The sequence below is a fragment of the Stigmatopora nigra genome, chromosome 4 (genome assembly GCF_051989575.1).
Source record: "Stigmatopora nigra isolate UIUO_SnigA chromosome 4, RoL_Snig_1.1, whole genome shotgun sequence".
Lineage (NCBI taxonomy): Eukaryota > Metazoa > Chordata > Actinopteri > Syngnathiformes > Syngnathidae > Stigmatopora > Stigmatopora nigra.
The window spans coordinates 6,971,276-6,993,398 of NC_135511.1; the positions used below are offsets into that span (position 1 = coordinate 6,971,276).

Below are 22,123 nucleotides of genomic sequence, written 5' to 3' on the forward strand. Positions count from 1 at the left end.
GAATTGCTTATGACAGTTAAGTGACATTGCTTTTGTGTAAATCTATTATTGGTCAATCAAAGCAGAATGTGTGTGGATTCTTATTTGAACTGTCAGCATGATTTATCTTCTGAATGAAAAATAACAAAGGCACACTGGAATGCATGTTCACAACACACCAACTTGATCCAAAGCATTTGATTTGGCAACATCTCAAGTTACATAATAGGCAATCTCTTCAATTCATTTCCATTAATTTGGTTTGACCAAAATGCATTCTTGACAAATTCCTACTTCATTTTTTTTTTAATTATGTTGGATGGTACTTGCAGTGAATGGTTAGGTTTTGGTACCCTTATCCATAAACGTCTAATCCATTTGGACGAATAGAGGCCAGCAAAAAAATAATCTATTTCTATAATCCATCTGTAGTCATCTATTGCCATCCTATAACAGGGGAACAAGTTTGTCGGGTTTGAACGTAAATCGTGTGCACGGACTGGATTTTCTTGCGCAAATTAAATAGAAATAACATTTCTTTTATCCACAATTACTGAAGTCAAAATATTTTATCCATAAACATTTTAAAAGGTTTACTGTTTTCCTTTTGTTTCTTAATTAAAACCCCAAAATAAATCATGTATCATGTTTTCTTTTTGAAACGAAAAATATATTCACATTTTTTCCCTGTATATATATATATATATATATATATATATATATATATATATATATATATATATATATATATATATATATATATATATATATATATATATATATATATATATATATATATATATATATATATATATATATATATATATATATATATATATATATACACACATATATATATATATATATATATATATATATATATATATATATATGTGGATATGTATATGTATATGTATATGTATATGTATATATATATATATATATATATATATATATATATATATATATATATATATATATATAAAAAGTGAAAATTCATAAAGATTATTTGCAAATTATAGCTACTGGTTTATTCAGATCAATTTGTTTTAAATGTTCTGATTCCTGGTATGAAAAACCACTCACAACAATGCTATGGATTGATTTGTCCTTACATGGGACTGAAACAGCTGGTAAATAGTCCTGAAAAAGTGTGTGAATTTTTCCCATAGGAAGAACAAATGAACTGTGGTTAATGCTCGCATTGCTATACTTGGGTCGCACTTCCCTTTGAAAACGTGAGCTGTGCTGTGATATCAGTCATCTGTTGGCTAAACAAGCCTGACATTGGAGAAGCGTCTCATCAGCTGATCTGAGTCAGCACACGGCAGGAGAATGAAGGATTCCGGTGGTTGTTGCCATGGTGACTGGAACGGCTCAGTCCATAGGGGTTTGTCGCAAGAGTCTCACGCTTGTTAGTCCATGAAAATTAGGTGAAATGTCATTATTCAATATCATTGTAGTTCAGGAGTCTTAAACCTGAGGCCTTTGGGCCAGTTACAGCGCATGGGGCAAGATTTTGAGACCCATCGTTTGACATCTGACTGACTTTTCGGATTATCCCCTTAGGCGTCGCTACTGTAAACAGTCGATACACGTGATCAATTTGGCACTCGTTTTTTACGGGTTGGCCTTCCCGCCGCAACACGCGAGCGGCAATCGAACCCGGGTCACCACAACAGCAGCGGGAATCCACCACCCTAGGGCCCCTTATTTAATATCCAATTGTACTATTATTGTTGCCCACGCATATTTTGCAACTAACATTATTCATCCTGCATTCGAGAAATGTCTAAGTATAAGTATTCATATGATGTACACCAGTGGTGTTCACACTTTTTGCTCCAAAATCTACTTTTCAGGGCATCAACATCCCATAATCTTCCTTTTTTTTCCAGGCTCTTGACAAATCTCAGCAGTTATTTATGTAGTCATAGCTGACAATATATTCTGTTGCGAAATTAAATCGACATGTATGAGAGTGAGAGATAACTGGGGTGAAAACCCACACCCTATTCATGCACTAGTTTACTTCAGATAGTATGTCAAGTTCGTGTTTGCATATTTCCAACAATCAATGGAGTTTAAGACCTTGCTTTAGTTCCGTGGCTGCTTCTTAACATGAAATGTGTCTTGTTTTTTTTCCCCCTCTTCAGGAGGATCCTGTCCCCAATGGCCTGAGAGCACTCCCCCTCTTTTATGCCACCACTATTGGAATCAACACCTTCTCCATCATGTACACTGGAGCACCATGTGAGTCTGACAGCAACGTTCTTTTCAAATTAACACTTGACTCAAAGAGGCCACTACCGCCACTCACTCGAAATTCTTACAGCAGGTGTGAGAGAATTTTTGAAAGGTGAAGATAATCTTACATTGGCACCATGTTCTTTTCAGTGCTGGGGATAGAAATGTTGCCGGTGTGGGCCATCTTTCTTATCACATTAGCCGGATCACTGGTGTGTGCGGCTCTAGTCTGGATATGCGTGTGTCCTTGGATGAGGAGGAAAATTGCAAGTAGGTGTCCAACATTGTTGTTGTTTAAATGCATTCCTTTCATGTTACGGGTACTGTAATAGCGAATTGACTTGAATAGTTCAATTCTCAAAGTAAATGTTTTTTTTCATTCTGCAGATTCAACACTTAACACTGATTACTATATTGGACAGCTTTTCAAAAGTTGGCATTTTAGATCCTCAACAATTTTTAGGGAAAGTCTCTATTTTTGGTCATTTATATTCTTTTTAAACATAAAATATTTGACGCATTATAGAGCAAGTGACTATTTTTTTTTTAATTATTTTTTGATGCATAACATTGGGCGCTTTCTAATCTAATGGAAGATCCATCCTTCCGTCATTAATACATTTCCGAAATCAGGTGTCTCGGACTTGAGTCGCATTCAAAATTGGGACATCCCGAGTTAAAAACCCAACTTCCATATTAGGGGAGAATTTCATGACACAGGAGGCCACATTGTGTACCCAAACACATTGTGACCCAAATGCCTCTTAGGATTAAAGGTAAGGCTAATCGGGTCATTGTACTACATTTGCTTAAAGCAATGTGGTGAATGGCAAGAAGTTGTGTTTTGATTAAGGATTGTTTTTTTTTCAACTCTGGTAAAGCATTACACAGTAATGAGTTGGCTTTCAACCAACATATTAGTGTGACTTCACTATTTGCAGTTCTATTCCAGCACATTTCAGTCAAATTCGACACTTTAAGTGCTGGAATTTTGAAAGAATCACAAGGTGATTGTTTTTCTAGGGGTGCTCATATCTATCTTCCTCCAGGTCGTCTAAAGAAAGAACAGGCTTTGTCCAGAATCTCGGACGAGAGCCTGGACAAGATTCCCGAGGAGGAAGAGGAGGCTCCCGTCTTTAAAGAGTTACCTGGAGCCAAGGGCACAGATGAGGCAGTGTTGCCGCTCACAGGGGGCAGCAGCGAACGCAATGCGCGTACTTCTACCAGCGAACTTACAAACCTAACCAACGGAGGCAGCGTCGTGCCCAACGGGCGAGTTTACGGTAAAAACTTTGGGGTTCAGACATTTGTGTTAGTCCATGCGTGGCATCTGCGGGTCATCGAGCATATTTGCGTGTTAAATCAATTCAAAGCGAATGTGAAAATTATGTATTGGCGTAAAATCCTGCTATTTTCCCTATCGTCAATGTTGATCGAATAAATGTAAAAAAAAAAAGTTACTGTATACTGTGTAATGGCCCGTATGGTGATTGTAGCTATGGTGAACTCTCCCAATCTGGCAACCATGTCCTGTTTTTTTCTTGCAGGCCGCACTCACTCAATGACCAACGGCTGCTTGAAGTCTCCCATCTCTAACGGCAGCTTTAACTTTGACGGTCACATGCGTAGTGACGGCCAGGTGTACCACACGGTCCACAAGGACTCGGGTCTGTATAAAGACCTACTGCATAAAATCCACCTGGGCCGGATGGACGACAACGAGCGTCCGTCGGGCGGCGCTGGCCAGCCCGACAACAACTACCGGCTGCTGCGTCGCAACAACAGCTACACCTGTTACACGGCGGCCATCTGCGGGATGCCCGTACAGCCGCTCATCCGCAGCGAATCTCGCGACGACAGCGAAAAGTTGGTGGGCGAGGGCGGCGGCCGCAGTAACAGCGTGTCCTACTCCAAGAAGCGCGTACGCTACGACAGTTACTCGTCGTACTGCAACGCCGTGGCCGAAGCGGAGATCGAGGCGGAGGAAGGCGGCGTGGAGATGAAGCTGGCCACCGAGCTGGAAGGGGTGGAGGAAGAAGGGGGATCCGCCCCCATTCCTCTGGATGACCTTGCCGAGGAGGAACATGAAGAGAAGGACAAGTCGGAGGTGTTTCTGCTCTTCCACTTCCTGCAGATTCTCACCGCTTGTTTCGGGTCCTTCGCCCACGGAGGCAACGATGTCAGGTGACTGTTTTTTTTTTCTTTTTTTTTTAATCTTACCTAAATAGGTCACGTCAGAATTAGATTTTTTATTGTCAGCACTTGAGAAATATTACAGATTTTCTGCTACTTATTCATCAATAGTTGTAGTGTTGAAAGAAGAGAGCTGTTTCTTCCTTTGTGCGTTTGATTAATTTCAGACTTGGGAGATGTTGGTTCTCCAAGTTCAGGCAGGGGAAGATGAACAGTGACTTCAAAGCTTTAATTACAGAATTTTTCGGGCACTGGTGAATTACAATCGTACCCCGAGATACCAGCTTAATTCGTTCCGGAACTGAGCTCGTATGTCGATTTACTTGCAACTCAAATTAACGTTTCCCATGGAAAGGAACAAAAAACTAATTAATTCGTTCTAACCCTCTGAAAAAACAGCCAAAACAGGATATTGGATTGGAAAAACATTTTCCTTTGTTCCAATTTGCATCTAGTAGGATTTTCCACCAAAACAGTATACTATTGTTATGAACCAGCAAAAACAAGATAACTACAATGTTTCTATTTCGTCAAGGACGCATCTGGTCATGAGGTGGAACTCCTACGATATGGCATTTAGGAAATTAGAGATTTCATGAAGTCATGACTTAAAAATACACAATTTAATGTGAAAAAAATACCCCCTAAAAATGTCCCTTTAATTATAACTATTACATTCGAGATTCAGTTTGGTCATTGGGATGTGGCTAGGGGGGAATTTCAACTTTGGGGGGTACTATAACCTCATTTGCTATCCTCAAAAATATTTGAAAGGATTATTTTTCTTTGTTTTTGTATCCATGTTCGAATTTTCTGTATGTAGTTGATTTAATATGTGAAAAGTGGGACACAAAATATCCTCCATTTCTGGACTAGTACATAGCCTGACTACAACAACAAATGATCAAACTAAGCTAAAACTTCCTTCTTTGCAGTAATGCCATCGGACCATTAGTGGCGCTGTGGATGATCTACGACCAGGGTGGCGTGATGCAGGATGCCCCTACTCCCATCTGGTTGCTTTTTTATGGCGGTTTGGGCATCTGTGCCGGCCTGTGGGTTTGGGGTCGCCGAGTCATCCAGACCATGGGAAAGGACCTGACGCCCATCACACCATCAAGGTGAGAAATGATACACAGGGGGGCGGGGCTTACATGTGTGTTGTATGTGGAATTGGCATGTTCAAGTGCTCCATTTCTGATTGTCCCAATCTTGTTATACCAAGTTTTCATGGGATTTTGTAAATGTTTATGTCAACGTGTTTCTATACTGCAATTTAAAGGCACAGTTAACACCTTTACATTCTAAAAAAAAAGCCATTTCATTTTGCTGGAAACATTTCTGCATTTATTATAACATGCATCTGGACGTAATATGTCTGTGTTTCTGTACATGGGAGTAATTTATGTCACAAAATAGCTGCCTAGGAGTATTTTTTTCTCCGGAACACTAAAAAAGTCTGCATTTGCATGCTTACATACTAAACATTCCCTTTTAAATAGTTATTTCCGTCATAGTCCATTTGTAGGGCTACTACAAACAATTATTTTGATACTCATATTAATCAACAATTATTTAATCAACTGCAGTTCAAATAGATTACACGTCAATTGCTGTCAATGGCAGTCAATGAGTTAATCCTTTATGGGGCAAGTAACTATATTTGTGGTCATTTAAAAATATATAAAAAAACTAGGCTAGGCCGTATCTGGATAGTATACATGTGTGTATTGTGGCCTACATGATCCATAAATAGGACGCTCAACTATGTGGAGGGCAAGGTTCTAATTATAATTTTTATTTTTGATAAAGAGATTCAAATCTAAATGAATAAAATGTGAATTAAAGCAAAATGATTATAATTTAACATGAATGGCAGAAGAAATACACTCCCCAATAACACTGAATTTGATTTTTATTTATTGTTTCATATTGTATTGTTCCACTTGTGTGGAGTTTGCATGTTCTGCCCCCGGGCCTGCGTGGCTTTTCTCCAGGTACCCCAGTTATGAGTGTGAGTGTGAATGATTGGTTGTCTCCTTGTGCCGTGCGATTGGTTAGATACCAATTCAGGTTGTCGCTTGCTTTTGGACCCAAGTCAGATGGGATAGGCTCCAGCACCCCCACGAGTGAGGATAGAGCACTTTAGAAAATGAATGAATGTTTCATATTTTTTAATCCAATCATCATTGGTGCACGAAAGGGTTAACGGCCCTGGTTTCTCACGGCCTTGCCGTCTCATGCTTTCCCCTGTTTGGTTGGCCCCTCTTTTCCTTCCATGCTTTTCTTCTCTAATCTCCCCCTTTCCATCACCGCCGGCACCCGTTGCCAGTCCTCAAAGACAAATTTGCTTTGCTCCAGCATTCTGAAGGAGCCCCTTCTTCCTCTGAGTGTTTCCATGCCACGCCGTGCGGGAGCCAGGGCAGGCTAGCGCCGTAACGTGCTTGACTGCTTGTGCCGACACTGGAAATGCACATCGCTCCTTCCTCAAGAGTTTAATAGGCGGAAACGTTTATTTTGCTCATCCACATGGCTTTGCCAGAGACCCACTGGGAAGAATCAACAAACACTCTTGCAGTTTAACCTGTCAAGCACGGGTGTCAAACTGGCAGCCCGAGGGCCAGATTTGGCCCCATAAATCCTTTTGTCTGGGTCAGTAGAGGAAATCATGGGCACCGACTTGTTGTTTTTCGCTGAGGGAAAACTAGACTGACTAAGAGGACACCTTTTCACAAATCTGGTGTCCTGCAATTGCCTGTTAGTGCATTGAAGTCAGGAGATTCTTGTTTCTGTAGAAACGTCATTGGTTAGACTGTCTGTACTGGATCAGTTGGAACTAAAACCTGGATCCACATCGGCCCTTTAGGACCGCTTTGCCCACCCTTGATTTGACACCCGATGGTGCTGTTCTTCTTCTGCCTGACAGTCTGGGTTCAATTCCCACTTGGTGGCTGTGTGATGGTGAGTGTGAGTGGTTGTCTGTCTCTCTGCGTGCCCTATGATTGGCTGGCGACCAGTCTAGGGTGTAGTCTGCCTTCTGCCCAAAGTCACCTGGGACAGGCTCCAGCAACCCCTGTAAAGATGAATGAATGAACATTTACATGGTTTCTCCCTTTGGTTGAAATAGATAAATACATTTTAAAAAGACTATTTTTTTACATTGTTGTTTTTAAAAATTCTAATGTATTTTTACTTGGTTGTTTTTACAATTTGACATATAAATAAATGAAATAAAATAATCAAATAAAAAAGTAATGGTAATACATATGTTTTTAAATCCATAATGAAGAGCCATGCATTAAAAATGACTAGATAAAAATAGCATTGATTTAATAAAAATGATATTATAAAAACTAAATCAGAACAAATTGAAACTAAGGAGAAGAATAAAGGTATTTATTTAAATAAGTGTAGCCAGTGTATAAATCTCTTTTTGTGACATAAGTTAACTCTTTGACTGTCATTGACGGTAATTGAAGTCCATTCCATTTTAACTGGGAAGGCCTAAAGCCATTGAATGCATCCAGTTGAAATTGGTTGGACCTCTATTGCCGTCAATAAGTGTTTTCATGATCAATCTGCCTCTTTTAATAACTACCACAACACATACTCTCTGACCTGAACTATCCACTGTAATGACTGCTGTCCCTGAGCGTGTTACGTCAAGTAGAGCAAACATCCAGAATGACTTGCTTTCCCCACAATACTGTCATATTCATCATTCCATGGCCGCAAGCCGCTCCCAGTCCAGGTGGATTGGACGTCCATCGCCGCCAACGGCAGCCTATAAGTGAACTCTCTTTCCTTGAATGCAGGCAGAAAAAAATAACTTCCAAGGTAGGATATGAAAAATGCATTTTTCAGAAGAGTGAAATAGGGATCATCTTGGCCGCTGGCTCGGAGCGCGTCCAGACGGCATCCCACCATCGCTAACCCCCCACCCACTTGGCATTTCAATGAAAAATGTTCTTTTGCTCCTCCTCCTCTTCCTCTCTCCTCTCCACAGTGGATTCACTATAGAGCTGGCGTCCGCACTCACAGTCGTGTTGGCTTCCAATATCGGAATCCCTGTCAGTACTACACACTGCAAGGTATGGCAATCAAGCGGGGTCCTTTGCCGGCCCCTTAACTCGCCCCTTTGTCCTTCTGCAGGATTTGTCTGGACAAGAGGGCGAGCACGCACTACTTCTCGGGCCGCCAGTTATTAGGTTCAAAAGCACTTCACATCAGGATAAAGTCTTTCAAAACATATATATAAGTCGCCATAGCCAAAAAATCCACCCTGAAAGGGAAAACAAAACTATATATATATATATATATATATATATATATATATATATATATATATATATATATATATATATATATATATATATATATATATATATATATATATATATATATATATATATATATATATATATATATATATATATATATATATATATATATATATATATATATATATATATATATATATATATATATATATATACATATACATATACATATACATATACATATACATATACATATACATATACATATACATATACATATACATATACATATACATATACATATACATATACATATACATATACATATACATATACATATACATATACATATACATATACATATACATATACATATACATATACATATACATATACATATACATATACATATACATATACATATACATATACATATACATATACATATACATATACATATATATATATATATATATATATATATATATATATATATATATATACACTAATGCACAATAAAAAAAGGGGGAGGGGTTATTGTAATTATAAGACGAAAATAGAAAACAAGTTAAAAAAAACTTTAATGTAATGTGTACAATAACTATAGCCTAAAAACAGAATGTAACCAGCTGTTGGCAGTCAGAATGAAAAATAAAAGAGACACAAGTCGCAGGCCCAGCCTTATTGTGTGTGAGCTATAGTCCGGAAAATAAGGCAATACACTTCCATACTAAACAACTTTAACTAGCTCACAAGAAAATTTACACGGATAATATCATACTAGTCTGTTTTGTCAATCTTATTCTTTTCCACCAAAACATTGAAAATGGAAACCATTTGGCATAATTTCATTTCACCGCTATATCATAGAAATTCGTTGGACCTCTAGTTCAAATGTTCCCCTGGTGGAACCAATAAAAGTCAGCTGGTATCCATTGACATTGATAGACGTCCAATATTTATCTTAATCAAGCTTGTAAAAGCCACTGATATAAAATGTTACTGGCAGCCCCTTTTAGCAGTGCGTGCGGCGCCTCTTCTCCAGCCCTTTACAGGAATGTCAGCTCCAGACCGGACCATCCGGGGTCACGACCCGCGCCCCCTTCCCGAACAGCATGACGTCTCATCCTGTCTCATTCCTCTTTTCCCATTTCTCCTTGTCAGCACTCGCATGGTTTGGCGTGTGGGCCCTCCAACCCTCCCTGCGCTTGGCTACAGGGCAGACCCTAAAGAACCCCCCAACCACGCACCCCCCCAATGCATACCCCACCCTGCCCACCTGTCACAACTTATTTTCCACTTTTTTTTTACCTCTCCCATCTCTCTCCATGTCTCCCCCTCTCTCTCTCTCTACTCATCTATCTTCACAGCGGATTTTGCATTGAAGTAATGAGTGCGCTAACAGTGCTTGTTGCATCAAATGTGGGCATCCCAATAAGCTCCACCCACTGCAAGGTATTCCAGCCTGTAGTCGGAAAGACGCGCTTGACCACGGCTCGCAGCCGTGACTTCACGCTAGGTTTAGGACTGCCGCAAACGATTTTTTTGATTGTTGATTCTTCAACCATTGTTTTGGGTCAACAGGTGTTTACGCTTCTATTACATTCTTTACATTTTGCCTGGAAACAGGCTTTAGAATCAACAAAATACGCAATAGCCTTTGAATATTAGGCTATAAGAGTGTTTTTTTTAGGTTAAAAGTTGCATTTTGATGCATAACAAAGACATTCATTTTTAATGAAGGATTACAAAAATCAAATATTTACTTTTTTGCCTTGTTTTGATTAGAAAAATATAGACTTGAAATACATTTTCAGATTTTTGTTTTTATTCATTTTCAAAGTTCTAAAAGTACATAATTTTGTTTATTTTCTGTTGTGTTTTTAATCTAAATATTTTTGTAAAAAATAAGCGGATTTACTTTTAAAATTAAACATTTTTCCTCCTTTAAAAAAGTAATTACAAGATTTTTTGAATTATCAAAAAAATATATATAAGTCAAAATACTTTTTATGGAAAAAGAAAAATAATTTAATGTTTAATGAGTGAGTGTAAAATTCTAATAAATAAGTATTTTCACTTTTTGCTTTTTTGGTTTTTATTCAAAATATTTTTTGAAAGTTGAAATTAATAAAATAAGAATATTTACCCATCATTTTTTGGTTGAATAATTCATTTTTGAATTCGTAGTATTTACTATTTTTATTCAAAATACTTTTTCAAGAATAAAATAAGATTATCCATTGTTGTTTTATTCTATAAAAATGATAAAAAGTAAGGAAAAAATAAATAAAGACAATATATTTACTATTAAGCTGCCCAAAAAGGGGATTTCTACAATTTTTCAGATCATCAAGATCTCGATGTAACCGATGAATCCACAATCAAAATAGTTTGTTTGCTTATCGAATATTTGTCGATTGATGGAGGCAGCCCTACTTCAGGTGTAGACAACAGTCGCCAATCACAACTGCAAAGTTGCGGTTTTGCTTCTTTGTGCGCTTTCCCCAAGCTTTTCACTCATTCGCAGCCATTGACGGCGACAGACGTCCAATCCATTTTGACCGTGGGGACCGGCGTTTCGATCGCTGCCAGCTCTCCCCGGTCGAGATGGATTGGACTTCAGTGACACTAAAGCTGTCCATTTACATATGTGATGGGAAACTGCGCAAATGTCAAAACTGATACCTAATTAAGCACTAATATGGATTCATCCACATCACCTCCCATTCCCAATACTCCCGTCTCACTCCTCAATACGCACTTACGGCAAAATGCTTCACTCTTCCGATATTTAGACTATTTATTATCTTTTGATTTGATTGATTTGATGATTTTGATTTGGGGACACCCTCAAGTTGTCAGACTACAGTTGTACCTCGATATATGAGCTTAATGTGTTCCGGGAGTGAGCTCGTAAGTTGATTTTCTCGTAACTCAAACAAACGTATCCCATAGAAATGAACTAACCGGATATTGGATTGGAAAAACATATTTATTTGTTCTAATTCGCCATCTATTAACAATGTAACAAATAACTAGTGTTTTAATAGTACTAAAATGTGTTTAATGGTATACTAAAATTAGACGTTGGGGAGGCTTTTTGCACTCCAACGCACTCGTAACATAATATAATTTTTTTAAATGAACTTGGATTGCGATGCAAACACACTCAAAAATAAATCTAATCTAACTTTACACCAAACGTAATTCTAATTTTGTTTTCAATTTTTATACCTTTCACCTTTGTCTCGTATCTCAAGATGAATATTTGCTCAAAATTTTACTCATATCTCAAATTGCTCGTATGTCGGGCCACTTATATGTCGAGGTACCACTGTATTATGAATTGCGTCTTTTATGCAATACGATATTATACGAAAGACATGCACTGACAACTTGAGCGAAGTCCACCTGCTTCACGCTGTGATAATGTGCAACGACAGCAAGGAAAGGTGCTTTGACGCCTCATGGACGCCCAATTTTAATCAAAACGCACCGTATTTGTACTTAATATGGAATTTGGGTAAAAATGTAATGACATAGTCCAAGTCCTTCCTTTGCGGTCATTGCACATTTTGATTATGTAATCTTTATGTCTGATGATGGTGGAAAATGAAGGTAAGTGGAATTGTCACCATGGATGTCTGACATGAGCATCTTTAGTGTTCTCAACATAATAATAACGAAAGTTGTAAATTTAATGCACAAGAAGTGCTGATGTCAGACTCCTGGGTGTTATGTATTTCCAATATATGACAAATTGTTTAACCAGCTTGCTCAAACTAACCACTTTTGATGAGAGTGACGTTTGTATGCAGGCTGTTTTTTATCTTCATTATGTAAGCCGCGCCTATTAAATTTGACACAAAAAAAAAAACTACAACCAAAATAGAGACAATAGGAAAATCAGACATTGGACAATTTAAAAAAAATAATAATAATGGGAACATTTGTGTTAAAAAAGGAAGATAGATTATATAACTTCAAATATACATACATTATTATTAGAGCTTGAATTTCCTTTCATAATCAACAAATAAAATCACATGTTAGTTCAAAATGATTTTATTGATCAAATATATCTTCACGTACCAAATTAACATGTTTAGTTGCATCCTCGGAAGGTGGTGCGTCGGCCTCACAGTTCTCGGGTCCTGGGTTCGAATCCAGGTCAGTCCACCTGTGTGGACTTATGCGTGGGTTTCCTCTGGGTACTCTGGTTTCCTCCCACATTCCAAAAACATGCATGGTAGGTTGATTGGACACTCTAAATTGCCAGAGTACCCCGGAGAAAACCCACGCAGAACATGCAGCAAACCCTCGATCCCAGGACTGTGAGGCCAACACACTATCCACTACCAAGGCAGAGATATATGAATGACTAAAAGCAGCCTGCTAATTCCTTGCCGCGTGTTCGTCGTGTGCCATTTTTTTCGCCATCCGACGGCTGACGTTGTGCTTCCCTCCCGCTCAGGTGGGCTCCGTGGTAGCCGTGGGCTGGATTCGCTCCAAGAAGGCGGTGGATTGGCGTCTCTTCAGGAACATCTTCCTGGCGTGGTTCGTCACCGTCCCCGTGGCGGGCCTGTTCAGCGCCGCCGTCATGGCCGTCTTTGTGTTCGGCATTTTGCCCTACGTGTGAGAGTGTCAGAAAGTGAAATCCTGGTGGAGGTCAAGGAAGGAAATGAGGGGGTAAAACGCTGCGAAAAGGGTTGGTTCACATCATTCGATCTCCCGTACAAAGAATGGCTAAAGCAGTTCATACTCCAACAAAAGCAACTGTACATATTCATCATAATATGGAATTCCGTGTGTTCAACCGAGCCATCTCATGCTAGCTATCTAGCTACAAGTCGAGGAAATGAAATAATGACGGAGGGATGATGATCAAGACTGCTACATCTCGTTTTATCGCGATATCGTACAAAAAGAAAAATATGATTCGCTACAGAGTTGATTTTTTTTGTCTGTTTGTATGGATTTTTAAATGATGTATTATAGCGTAAATCTGTACTGTAAATAGTGACCTTCAACAGTTTTGGGGTTGGCGGGATGATGGATCATTTTTTTTGTTGTTGTATTTTTTTAAACTGTTGGGAAATGGGATATTCCCTGCACCTTTTCATCATGATGGCACATTCAGAGTATGTTTCATCATACTGTTTTTATGAGAAATGCATCTATTAGAGAGGACTGTGAGGAGGGGGAAAAACCTCCATCGTGTAATATGGGGGCGTTCCAGTAGGTGGCGGTAATGGGCCGCGAAGTTCGCTTCGAATCAATGAAAGAAGCGGGTCATTCGAATGGCGTTTTTGAAGAATCGACGGGAGACGTGAGTTTTTTGACAGATTCACTGTGCCAAAGTCCAAATTTTCATCGCTATAACGATATTTGAAAAGGTTTAAGGTGCAGCGAGAAGCCAAAATGCTCCGAAATTATACTCATATCTGCCTTGTCGCCTTTTTTCATGTTTCGTTCCGTTTGGTGTCACGTGACAAATGTGCTCGATCGAGATGCCTCAATGTGTCGTAACAAAACTTTAGTGCAGTATTATCATAAATAAGATTTAATTTGCAGAACTAATTGTATTTTAGTACACGTGCCGCTGTGCGATTCCCGGAAAGTACTAGAATGGCGTCATCAGTACTGATTATCACCAGCTTTTTTTTCTTCTTTTTCCTAAACTCTGGTCACGTGACCCGCAGATGAACAAATGCTTGTTAGTTCGCTTTTAATTTATTTGGACGAATCAACATGCTTGTTTTTTAACTCCCCGTTTTAATTCCTAAAATAATTTTTGAACGTGAACAAATTTATGATTCTGTCGTAGCCATTTGCCTTTTTTAGTACGTTGGGGTTTATGTTGTAAACTAACAAGGAGTGTTAAGGCCACACGCAAATGAATTATAAGGCAAAAAAATATTAAAACTTGCATTCAAAAGAAACGTGATTTTGAAATAAAAGATATATTATCTTATTCTTTCAACATACACTGCCCAAATTCTCTTCTTTATTCTTCTTTTTCGCAACTGTCAACTTGAAGGCCATTTGATCCTCTTTATTGTGATATTACCACCAATCTAGAAAAATGGTAACCTTTTTTTAAAGGGCAATTTAATTTCTTTTTTTAAATCCTGTTATCAAGTTACTACTTAATTCTACCAGAAATATGAATCTTTATCTAAGAAAAAATATGCATTCATTCTTGGAATGGCATCATTGTAATCTTGCCAACAGTTATCCATTTTAAAGAAGTAATGACTTCTTGGTAGTATGCAACTTTATTGTCGTAAAATATAACATGATTAAAAAATGTTCATGTTAATATTCTTAGAAATACATTATCCATATTTGTCCCAATAAAAATTACCAATTAAAATATACTATTTTTTGATGGCTTCAATGTAAAGGTAGATTTTCGTAACAAAAAATTATTTATTTGAGAAAATTAATCTTAAACTGCGTTTGCTTCAAACCATGCCACATTATTGCAATAATATGACTTTAACTGACTGCAAGCTTGATCTGTTATTTTAAGGTGTTCAAATTCCTTTTTTTCTGGCCATCCCTTTAATCGGTCTCCCTTTACACTGTGACCTTTGACCTCCGGGCCTCCCCTATTTACACCTTCTCTTTCACATCGCAGAAATACCCTCGAAATTGAATAATGATCCCTTTATTCGTTCTTGAGTTATCACAAAGAATGACAGAAATTGTAAAAAAAATACGTTTTCACCAAAATAATAGATATTTAGCTGTGATTGATATTTGTTTAAATGCTGCGTGTTCATGTTAAAACTATCCCACTTAACTAGCAACAAAATAACTTTTGACTTATAATGTCTTGTAAAAAAAAATACTTAGTTTTGCGCTTTGCTTTTTATGAGTGTGGCCTTACCACTCCTTTGTGGCAAACATATCAAAATGGATCAAAACAAGAAAACGTAATCTTGACTCCCGATGCCAATGACATTTGTGTCTGCGATAAAGTTCCGCTTAGATCAAAACAATATATTTTTCTACAATAGTTTATCTCATCCACTGCCATTGCCGTCAATGGCGGCTGAAGCGAAAAGCAAAACTTGCAATTTCGGCGTATGGATTCGCGGACGATGACATCCTTTGTAATTTTGTTTCCCTTTCTGTCTGGCAAAAAAAAGAAATCTAAATTGAGATTTGATAAAAGATCGAGTGGACGGTGGGCGGGAAGACATGCAACGGCTGTGTTTGAGCGCGTTTGTGTTGGGGGAGCCTCAAAGACAGCAATAACGACAAAATTAGATAGCGTCTCTTACAAAGTGGATGATTGTTGGGATGCTAACTTGAGTGGGCGCTAAATCATAATAAATATCATGTCAATGCCCCTTTTGGGAACTAACATTGTTTTGTTTTTCTCCAAGAATTGTTAGTTGGGCTTTGATGGTAAACAAGGTGGCGTGTCTTTGAGAAGTTAATTGAGAAAATGGTCAAAAATGCGTGACAAAATTAGAATATTTTTGGTTGGTATTTTGCACCCCCAAAAAATTGCTAAATCAGAAAATGCGACATTTTGCTGGATTCCAAAAATATATTGATATTCATAAGGCTAGTGACTATTTTTGATCGACTAAATATATGTATAATTTTAATTGGCATTATTGTATTTTTTACAATTACTAATACATGACTAAATGTATTTCAAGTCAATAAAAAACTAATTATTCAAAATAAAATGACCATAAAAAAATGAAAATAAACGCTGGTTGCAGCCCTAAGTAACATTCTTTCATAGTATTTAGCTCATTGCATGCCATTGATGGCGATAGACTGGCTGTGAAAGGTCACGTTTTAACACCAATGACGGCACTAGACGTGGATTGGATGTCTTGCGGCGTCAATGGCAGCCAATGAGCCAAGCGTAGCCAAGTATTGACTGAACTATTTAGCGGCGACGTTGCAAGCAACCCGCTGGACAAAACGTGCCATTTTCGACCTTTATTGCCTGATGAAAAATGTCCTTCGCTGTAGCTCCGCCCACCCCGCTGTGTAGCTCCTCCCCGCCAGAGCGTGATTGATATGCGTGCCGTATCGTGGTAGAGCGATTAATTTTTTTCCAGCTGCGTGTTGTCTTTTTTGAATGTTTAGCGATATTTCCTGTCCGCTCGCCGCTATACGTCTAATGTATGGATTTAACACACAAAAAAGTGTAGCCTGCTTCAACAAAATCTTATTCTGATTTGCTTCTATCGTACTGTAATGTTTTTATTTAAGGTTTTAACTGTCTGCATTTAAACTAAATTATGGGAATTAAAATTACAAAGAACACTTAACATTGCTTTGTGTTATTTCTTTCATATTTCCACCATGTTAATGAAGTCAGTGTGAATTTTTTGTGTCAAAATTAGGATAGATTCTTGAATCAAGTGAAAACAAACCTTACCCATGAAAAGTAGTTCAGTTAATGGAATAACTTTTAAAATTAAAATAAAGACACACAGTTGCTTCTATTTGAGGGAAAATGAAATGAAAAGGAGGATGAAATTTGGTGAGTAAATATGACTATATTCCTAAATAGTATTTCAATTGTATGAGATTATTATTGGTGATTTTTTTATGTGTCGCAGTTGTAGCTGGAGTAGGTTTTATAGCCATAAAATAGTTTTTGAGGGTTGGATTGATTCCGACAGCTGAAGGCATCGCTAAGAAATTCACAGACCGCCACTGTGTATATGTATGTGTGTGTGTATGATAAAGCAGTTCAGAAGATGAGATGAGACTAATTCTAAACCTGACATTGTCTCATATAGGCCACACACCACCAAAATGAACACAGAGAGCAATAAGCATATTTTGTTAGTTGATTTCCATCCAAAACATGTTTATTGTGGTCCACACTGAAAGTTCACCTGACGTTTTCTTGGGGAGGCCTGACACGCATGTTCGTCCTCATTTCATTTAGGAAGTGCGGAAAGCGCACACATATATATACTCACACACATAGGTTGTGTTTTGATAAAGAGTCTTGTAGTGTGTCCAAGGAAGAGGGCGACAATCAGTGTGTACATGAAAGCTCGATCATGCGGATTAGCTGTAACAGTTTGCACGTTTTTTTTTTACCTCCTCGTGGCGACGTGAGTTGCAAGTGATAATCAGTGTTCGTATAGATTTTTGCTTTTTTTTCAGAATAGATTTATATAGTTCTCTCTCACATTCACTCGTCTAACTCCACGTACACGGCGGAAAGGGGGCGGGAGGTTGAAATGACAAAATCAGTGAAGAGTAAAAAGAGCAAAGAAGGAAGGTTGGCTTAGTCTTTTTTGGCTCCATCAAAGGGATGGCGCGGGGGGCTCTTTCCTGGCGCCGTAGCTTTCTTTCAGGTTGAGGTTCTCCAGCGCCACGTCCAGCGTCATCACCGACTGGAAGTCGGTCAGGTCGCACGAGCCGGGACGACGGTGGCGGCGGCGGCGCTGGAGGTCGGCGGCCACGTCATCGTCCGCCCCGTGGCGCTGCTGCTGGTGGTCCGCCAGCAGCGTGGAGAGCAAGAGCTCTGTAACAAACAAGCTCCTGTCGGCGCACTGCGCCTCGCACGCCTGACGCTCCGCCTCCGACACACGCGCTTCGCTCAACCTGCAGGCAAAGGGGAAATGGATTGAAAACTTCCAATTCTTCCAATCAAAAGATAGTACTATTCTCCAAGAAGTCAAACCTGCTGAGTAGAAAGTGTGAGCCGTGCACGTTGTGCTGAACGTGGCCGTCGGCGGGGCCGGCGTTGGCGTTGTGATTGGCGCTCAGGTTGGGGTTGTTGCCGACGGCGGCCGAGTTGGCGTTGAGGACGGCGTTGGCGCGGCCGCCCCTCGTGGCGTTGCGTGCCGTCTCCAGCTGCTGACGCGCCGCCTGCGCCTGCTGGCGCTCCAGCTGCAGCTGCATTTGGAGCTGCTGCAGCTGCGACGCCGAGGGGCCCGAGCTCAGTTGGCCGCCGGCCGAACGCCGCACGCCCGAAAGCTGCGATAAAAGCTCTGCGGGGAAAAACGCGGTCAACATCAGTCGGGAGAATTTGACGCGTTGTAGCGAACCTGCGATGGGGTCCATGGCCTCCCGGCTGTAGTTGGAGCTTTGGGAGGAGTTCTGGCCGGCCGAGAGCCCTCCGGTGGTGTTGCTGGTAAAGTGCATGTTGGACCTGCGGGCACGGGGGCCGCCGAGTCCACGCCCAGGGTGGAACATTCTCCTCACGTGCCGCGCACCACTCGACTCGTCGTGCAAGGCAAAGTTAGGGAATCGACAGTGTTTGGTTAGACGCATATGTGTTAAATGTGGGGTCGAAAGGATATCAAGTCTCTGGGGGCTCTGTGTTCAAGTGTGAGGTGAGCAGCAAAGTCTTCTGTCACATGATTGGGGTCCCCGCCGGGCAGCGCTGCACATATGGGGCAGATCTGCAGGACCACAAAACACAAGCCATGTCAAAAGTCTGAAGGTCACCAAGCTGCTATATAGTGGGCCAATGTACAACCTTATGGAAATTTGGCTCTCATATACACACTACTTTTAAATATGTAAACCAACTATTTTCTTTAAGTTATAATACTATTTTGTATGGTTACATTTGAAGTAGATATCAAGAAGAGGGTACTGTAAATATTTTTCTTTTAATTAAATATTTAAGTGTTTTTAGATAAAGGTCAGAAATCATCTTTTTAAGTGTTTTATAAATAGAAAAAAAAAACCTTTGTAAAGCATTAAATTGCCCTAGGTATGAGTGCCCGAATGTCAATTTGTCCATCTCATTGTGCCCTGTGATTGGCTAGCCACAAATTCAGGGTGTCCCCCGCCTGATGCCCATATTTGGCTAGATTAGGCCCAGCAGCACCCACGACCCTGCTGAGGATAAGCAGTATGGATAATGAAGGAAAGGCTCCAAATAGACTGTACGTCTATTGCGGCCACTGACATACCACTTCGGTGGAGGTCTCCGTGTGCTCCGCCGCTACGTGCTCCTGCAGGGACATCTCGGTGTAGCCCATTCTGCCACAGTAAGGACAGGTGAAAGCCTGGGGCTGCTCCACTGAGAACGCTTCGCCGCCGTAATACAAGTCTGTAAGCAGACCCGGTGAGGCGTTCAGGGACTGCAGCCTCTTTTACCTCCTTGCTACAGTCTAGTGCTGTGTCAGCGATACTCACCAAAGTCCACGCGTGTCAATATGCACTGCATAGGGTGCTCCCTGGTGTGCCTGGTGGTGGTGGCGCCGCTCTCGTAGCACGACGCGCACAGGTCGTAGTCGTAGCAGATTAAACATTTGTAGCGTCGACCTCGGAAGTTGCCTTTCAAACACGCGTCACAGCTCACGCCTGTGGGCAACACGGCATTTTGGGTTCATTTCAGTGTTTAACTCATCGGCTGCCATTGACTGCGCTAGACGTCCGAGCCGTTTTGACGGGGAGGGGCCATTGAAGATATTGATTGGATGTGTAGTCATCAAAGTTATTGAAAGATGAGCATTCACAGCTAGTTATCCCAGTTTAGTAGTCTTATAAGTCTCCACTGTATTTGACAATTTTGAAAGGGATTTGCCAATAACATTATTAGTAAAGGTCATTAAAACATAGTAACCTGACCTGACTCTTTATGGGGTGATTAGGCAGCCTTTCAACCGCAAAAAAGCGTACTATCAATCATTTAAAGTAGGTTATTTCCAGTTTCCTAGTTATAAAACGGTTGCTCACGTCGTCTTAAGGTAACGAACTTTTTCAATCTCGGGGAAGGTTGACCGCAAGGACGAGCGCGTGTGCTCAATCTATGTCCACGTTAGCTCTAGATATTTAAGAATAGTCAAAATATAACCACCAAAGGGGCAGTTATCATTTACACGTGGCGACGAACGAGAGCAGCCTCGCCCCCGTTGGCAGCTGCCTATTCTGGGCACTCACCACCGCCCCGGAGACCCCCTCCCCTAACCCAACCCAGCCTGGTAACCATAACCAAGCCGGAGCCTGGCTCCAGTTAGCCGCCATGCTAACTGCTAGCGTACTAGGCTTGTGGGCTTCTTCCGCCTCTTTGACAGCCTCGTCGCCGGCTCAAGTTAGCACGAGGCCGCGCACGACAGTCGTTATTTTGCTATCAAACTCGTCGACATTTGCATTTGCCAGCCGATCGCCTCGCCTCCGCGCTGCTAACGTAAGCCCTGGCAACTAGTGAGTTAGCTAGGGTTAGCAGCCGGTGCTTCAACGTTGGCGACAAACCCCGACCCTGGCTCGCCCAATCGCCGCAGCGTTCCTTACCTTCATGACGGGACATTCTATGAAGCCCGAAGCGGCCCTTAGGTTGGGCCTGACTTGCTAAAGTGGAAGGAGGGATATGCTAATGACGAGAAGGAGAAGCCGGGGCGGGCGATCTGCTTGTCCCTGGCCTCCTTCCCTTCATGAAGGATCCGGTGTGCTGCTGTTGCTACTGCTGCCCTCCCTCCGTCCGCCCGCTGCTGTGTCACCGCTCGGCTCATCGCTCCTCCGCACGCGAGATGGCGCTGTTGTCATAGCTATGAAACAACAGCCAAATATCGTCATCAACAAGGGACAAGACATGCATAAATTAAAACCATATTATATTTTAATTTATGGCTTGCTTCAAAGAGAAACCAATGTTAAGAAAATCACACAAAAAGGTGCAAAAAAATCAACAAAAAAGAAAAATGTAGATTTTTTTTAAATCTACATTTTTCTTTTTTGTTTATTTTTTTTCTATAAAAATTAGAGATTAGAGCCAGGAGATATAACAAATATGTGGAAATCAATGTATCTTACTGCTCAGGCAGTTTTGAACATAATTATCATGACAGTAGCTGTATATTTGTGTTCAATAAAAAATATAGTAGATATATAATATACTATGTACCAAATATTTAAATCATCATTTTGATGAAATAAAATTCAAAATCTAAATTAAAGATGACAAAGAGATTTTAACGGTGTGATTTCACTTTGACATCAATTGCATTACCTCTCCAGTTCTACAATTATAATACCGTAACATTCTATACATGACTTCATTAAGGTTGTCTGAAAAGTTCCTTGTGAAACAATCCCATAGAAATGCACATGACAAAACTGAAAGTGCATCTCTCTGCACAATCGTCATCTTGAAAGAGCGGCAACTGACTCTATGTTATTCTTCAATAAATTGACAAAAATGTGACCAGCCGCGAATTATGGTTTTGGTAGTCGATTAGCTCATTTACTACCACGAAATGAGACTAAACGTCAAATAATCAAATCTATGTGAGCCGGAATGGTTGGCCTTGAGTGATCATGTTGCAATGCCAACAGCATCGGTATACCACACAGCTGGGCCTCAGAATCGGTGTAGAGAGCCAAAAAAAAAGGATCTCGGTCCAATACTATTTGTCTCTAGTAAACGTCTAATCCATTTGAACTGCAAGGCTGTCACTCTCAATGGC

At 40.1% G+C, this 22,123-nt stretch overlaps 2 protein-coding genes across 8 annotated transcripts in view; one reads left to right on the plus strand and one right to left on the minus strand.

The window, feature by feature from the left end:
- slc20a2 (solute carrier family 20 member 2) overlaps window positions 1–17,008 on the plus strand; it is a 43,271-nt gene extending 26,263 nt beyond the window's left edge. For 5 of the 7 annotated variants that reach the window (XM_077714220.1, XM_077714222.1, XM_077714223.1 and 2 more), the window contains exons 5-11: window positions 2,136–2,232; window positions 2,377–2,496; window positions 3,276–3,509; window positions 3,774–4,410; window positions 5,355–5,540; window positions 8,426–8,510; window positions 13,177–17,008. In XM_077714220.1, the coding sequence (XP_077570346.1) occupies window positions 2,136–2,232; window positions 2,377–2,496; window positions 3,276–3,509; window positions 3,774–4,410; window positions 5,355–5,540; window positions 8,426–8,510; window positions 13,177–13,341 (1,524 nt within the window). In that variant the 3' untranslated portion in view covers window positions 13,342–17,008. Of the gene's footprint in view, window positions 1–2,135; window positions 2,233–2,376; window positions 2,497–3,275; window positions 3,510–3,773; window positions 4,411–5,354; window positions 5,541–8,425; window positions 8,511–10,069; window positions 10,155–13,176 lie in introns of all 7 variants that reach the window. The other 2 variants (XR_013326016.1, XM_077714225.1) reach the window with 2 other exon arrangements.
- A 518-nt stretch (window positions 17,009–17,526) lies between these two features.
- On the minus strand, window positions 17,527–21,179 carry LOC144195997 (E3 ubiquitin-protein ligase KCMF1-like). Its single transcript, XM_077715958.1, has 7 exons — window positions 20,952–21,179; window positions 19,854–20,021; window positions 19,628–19,767; window positions 19,007–19,108; window positions 18,752–18,932; window positions 18,385–18,694; window positions 17,527–18,305 (listed from the first exon to the last, which is right to left on the minus strand). The coding sequence occupies exons 1-7, from the start codon at window positions 20,965–20,967 to the stop codon at window positions 18,005–18,007; spliced, it is 1,218 nt and encodes a 405-aa protein (XP_077572084.1). The 5' UTR covers window positions 20,968–21,179; the 3' UTR covers window positions 17,527–18,004.
- Between the last annotated feature and the right edge of the window lie 944 nt (window positions 21,180–22,123).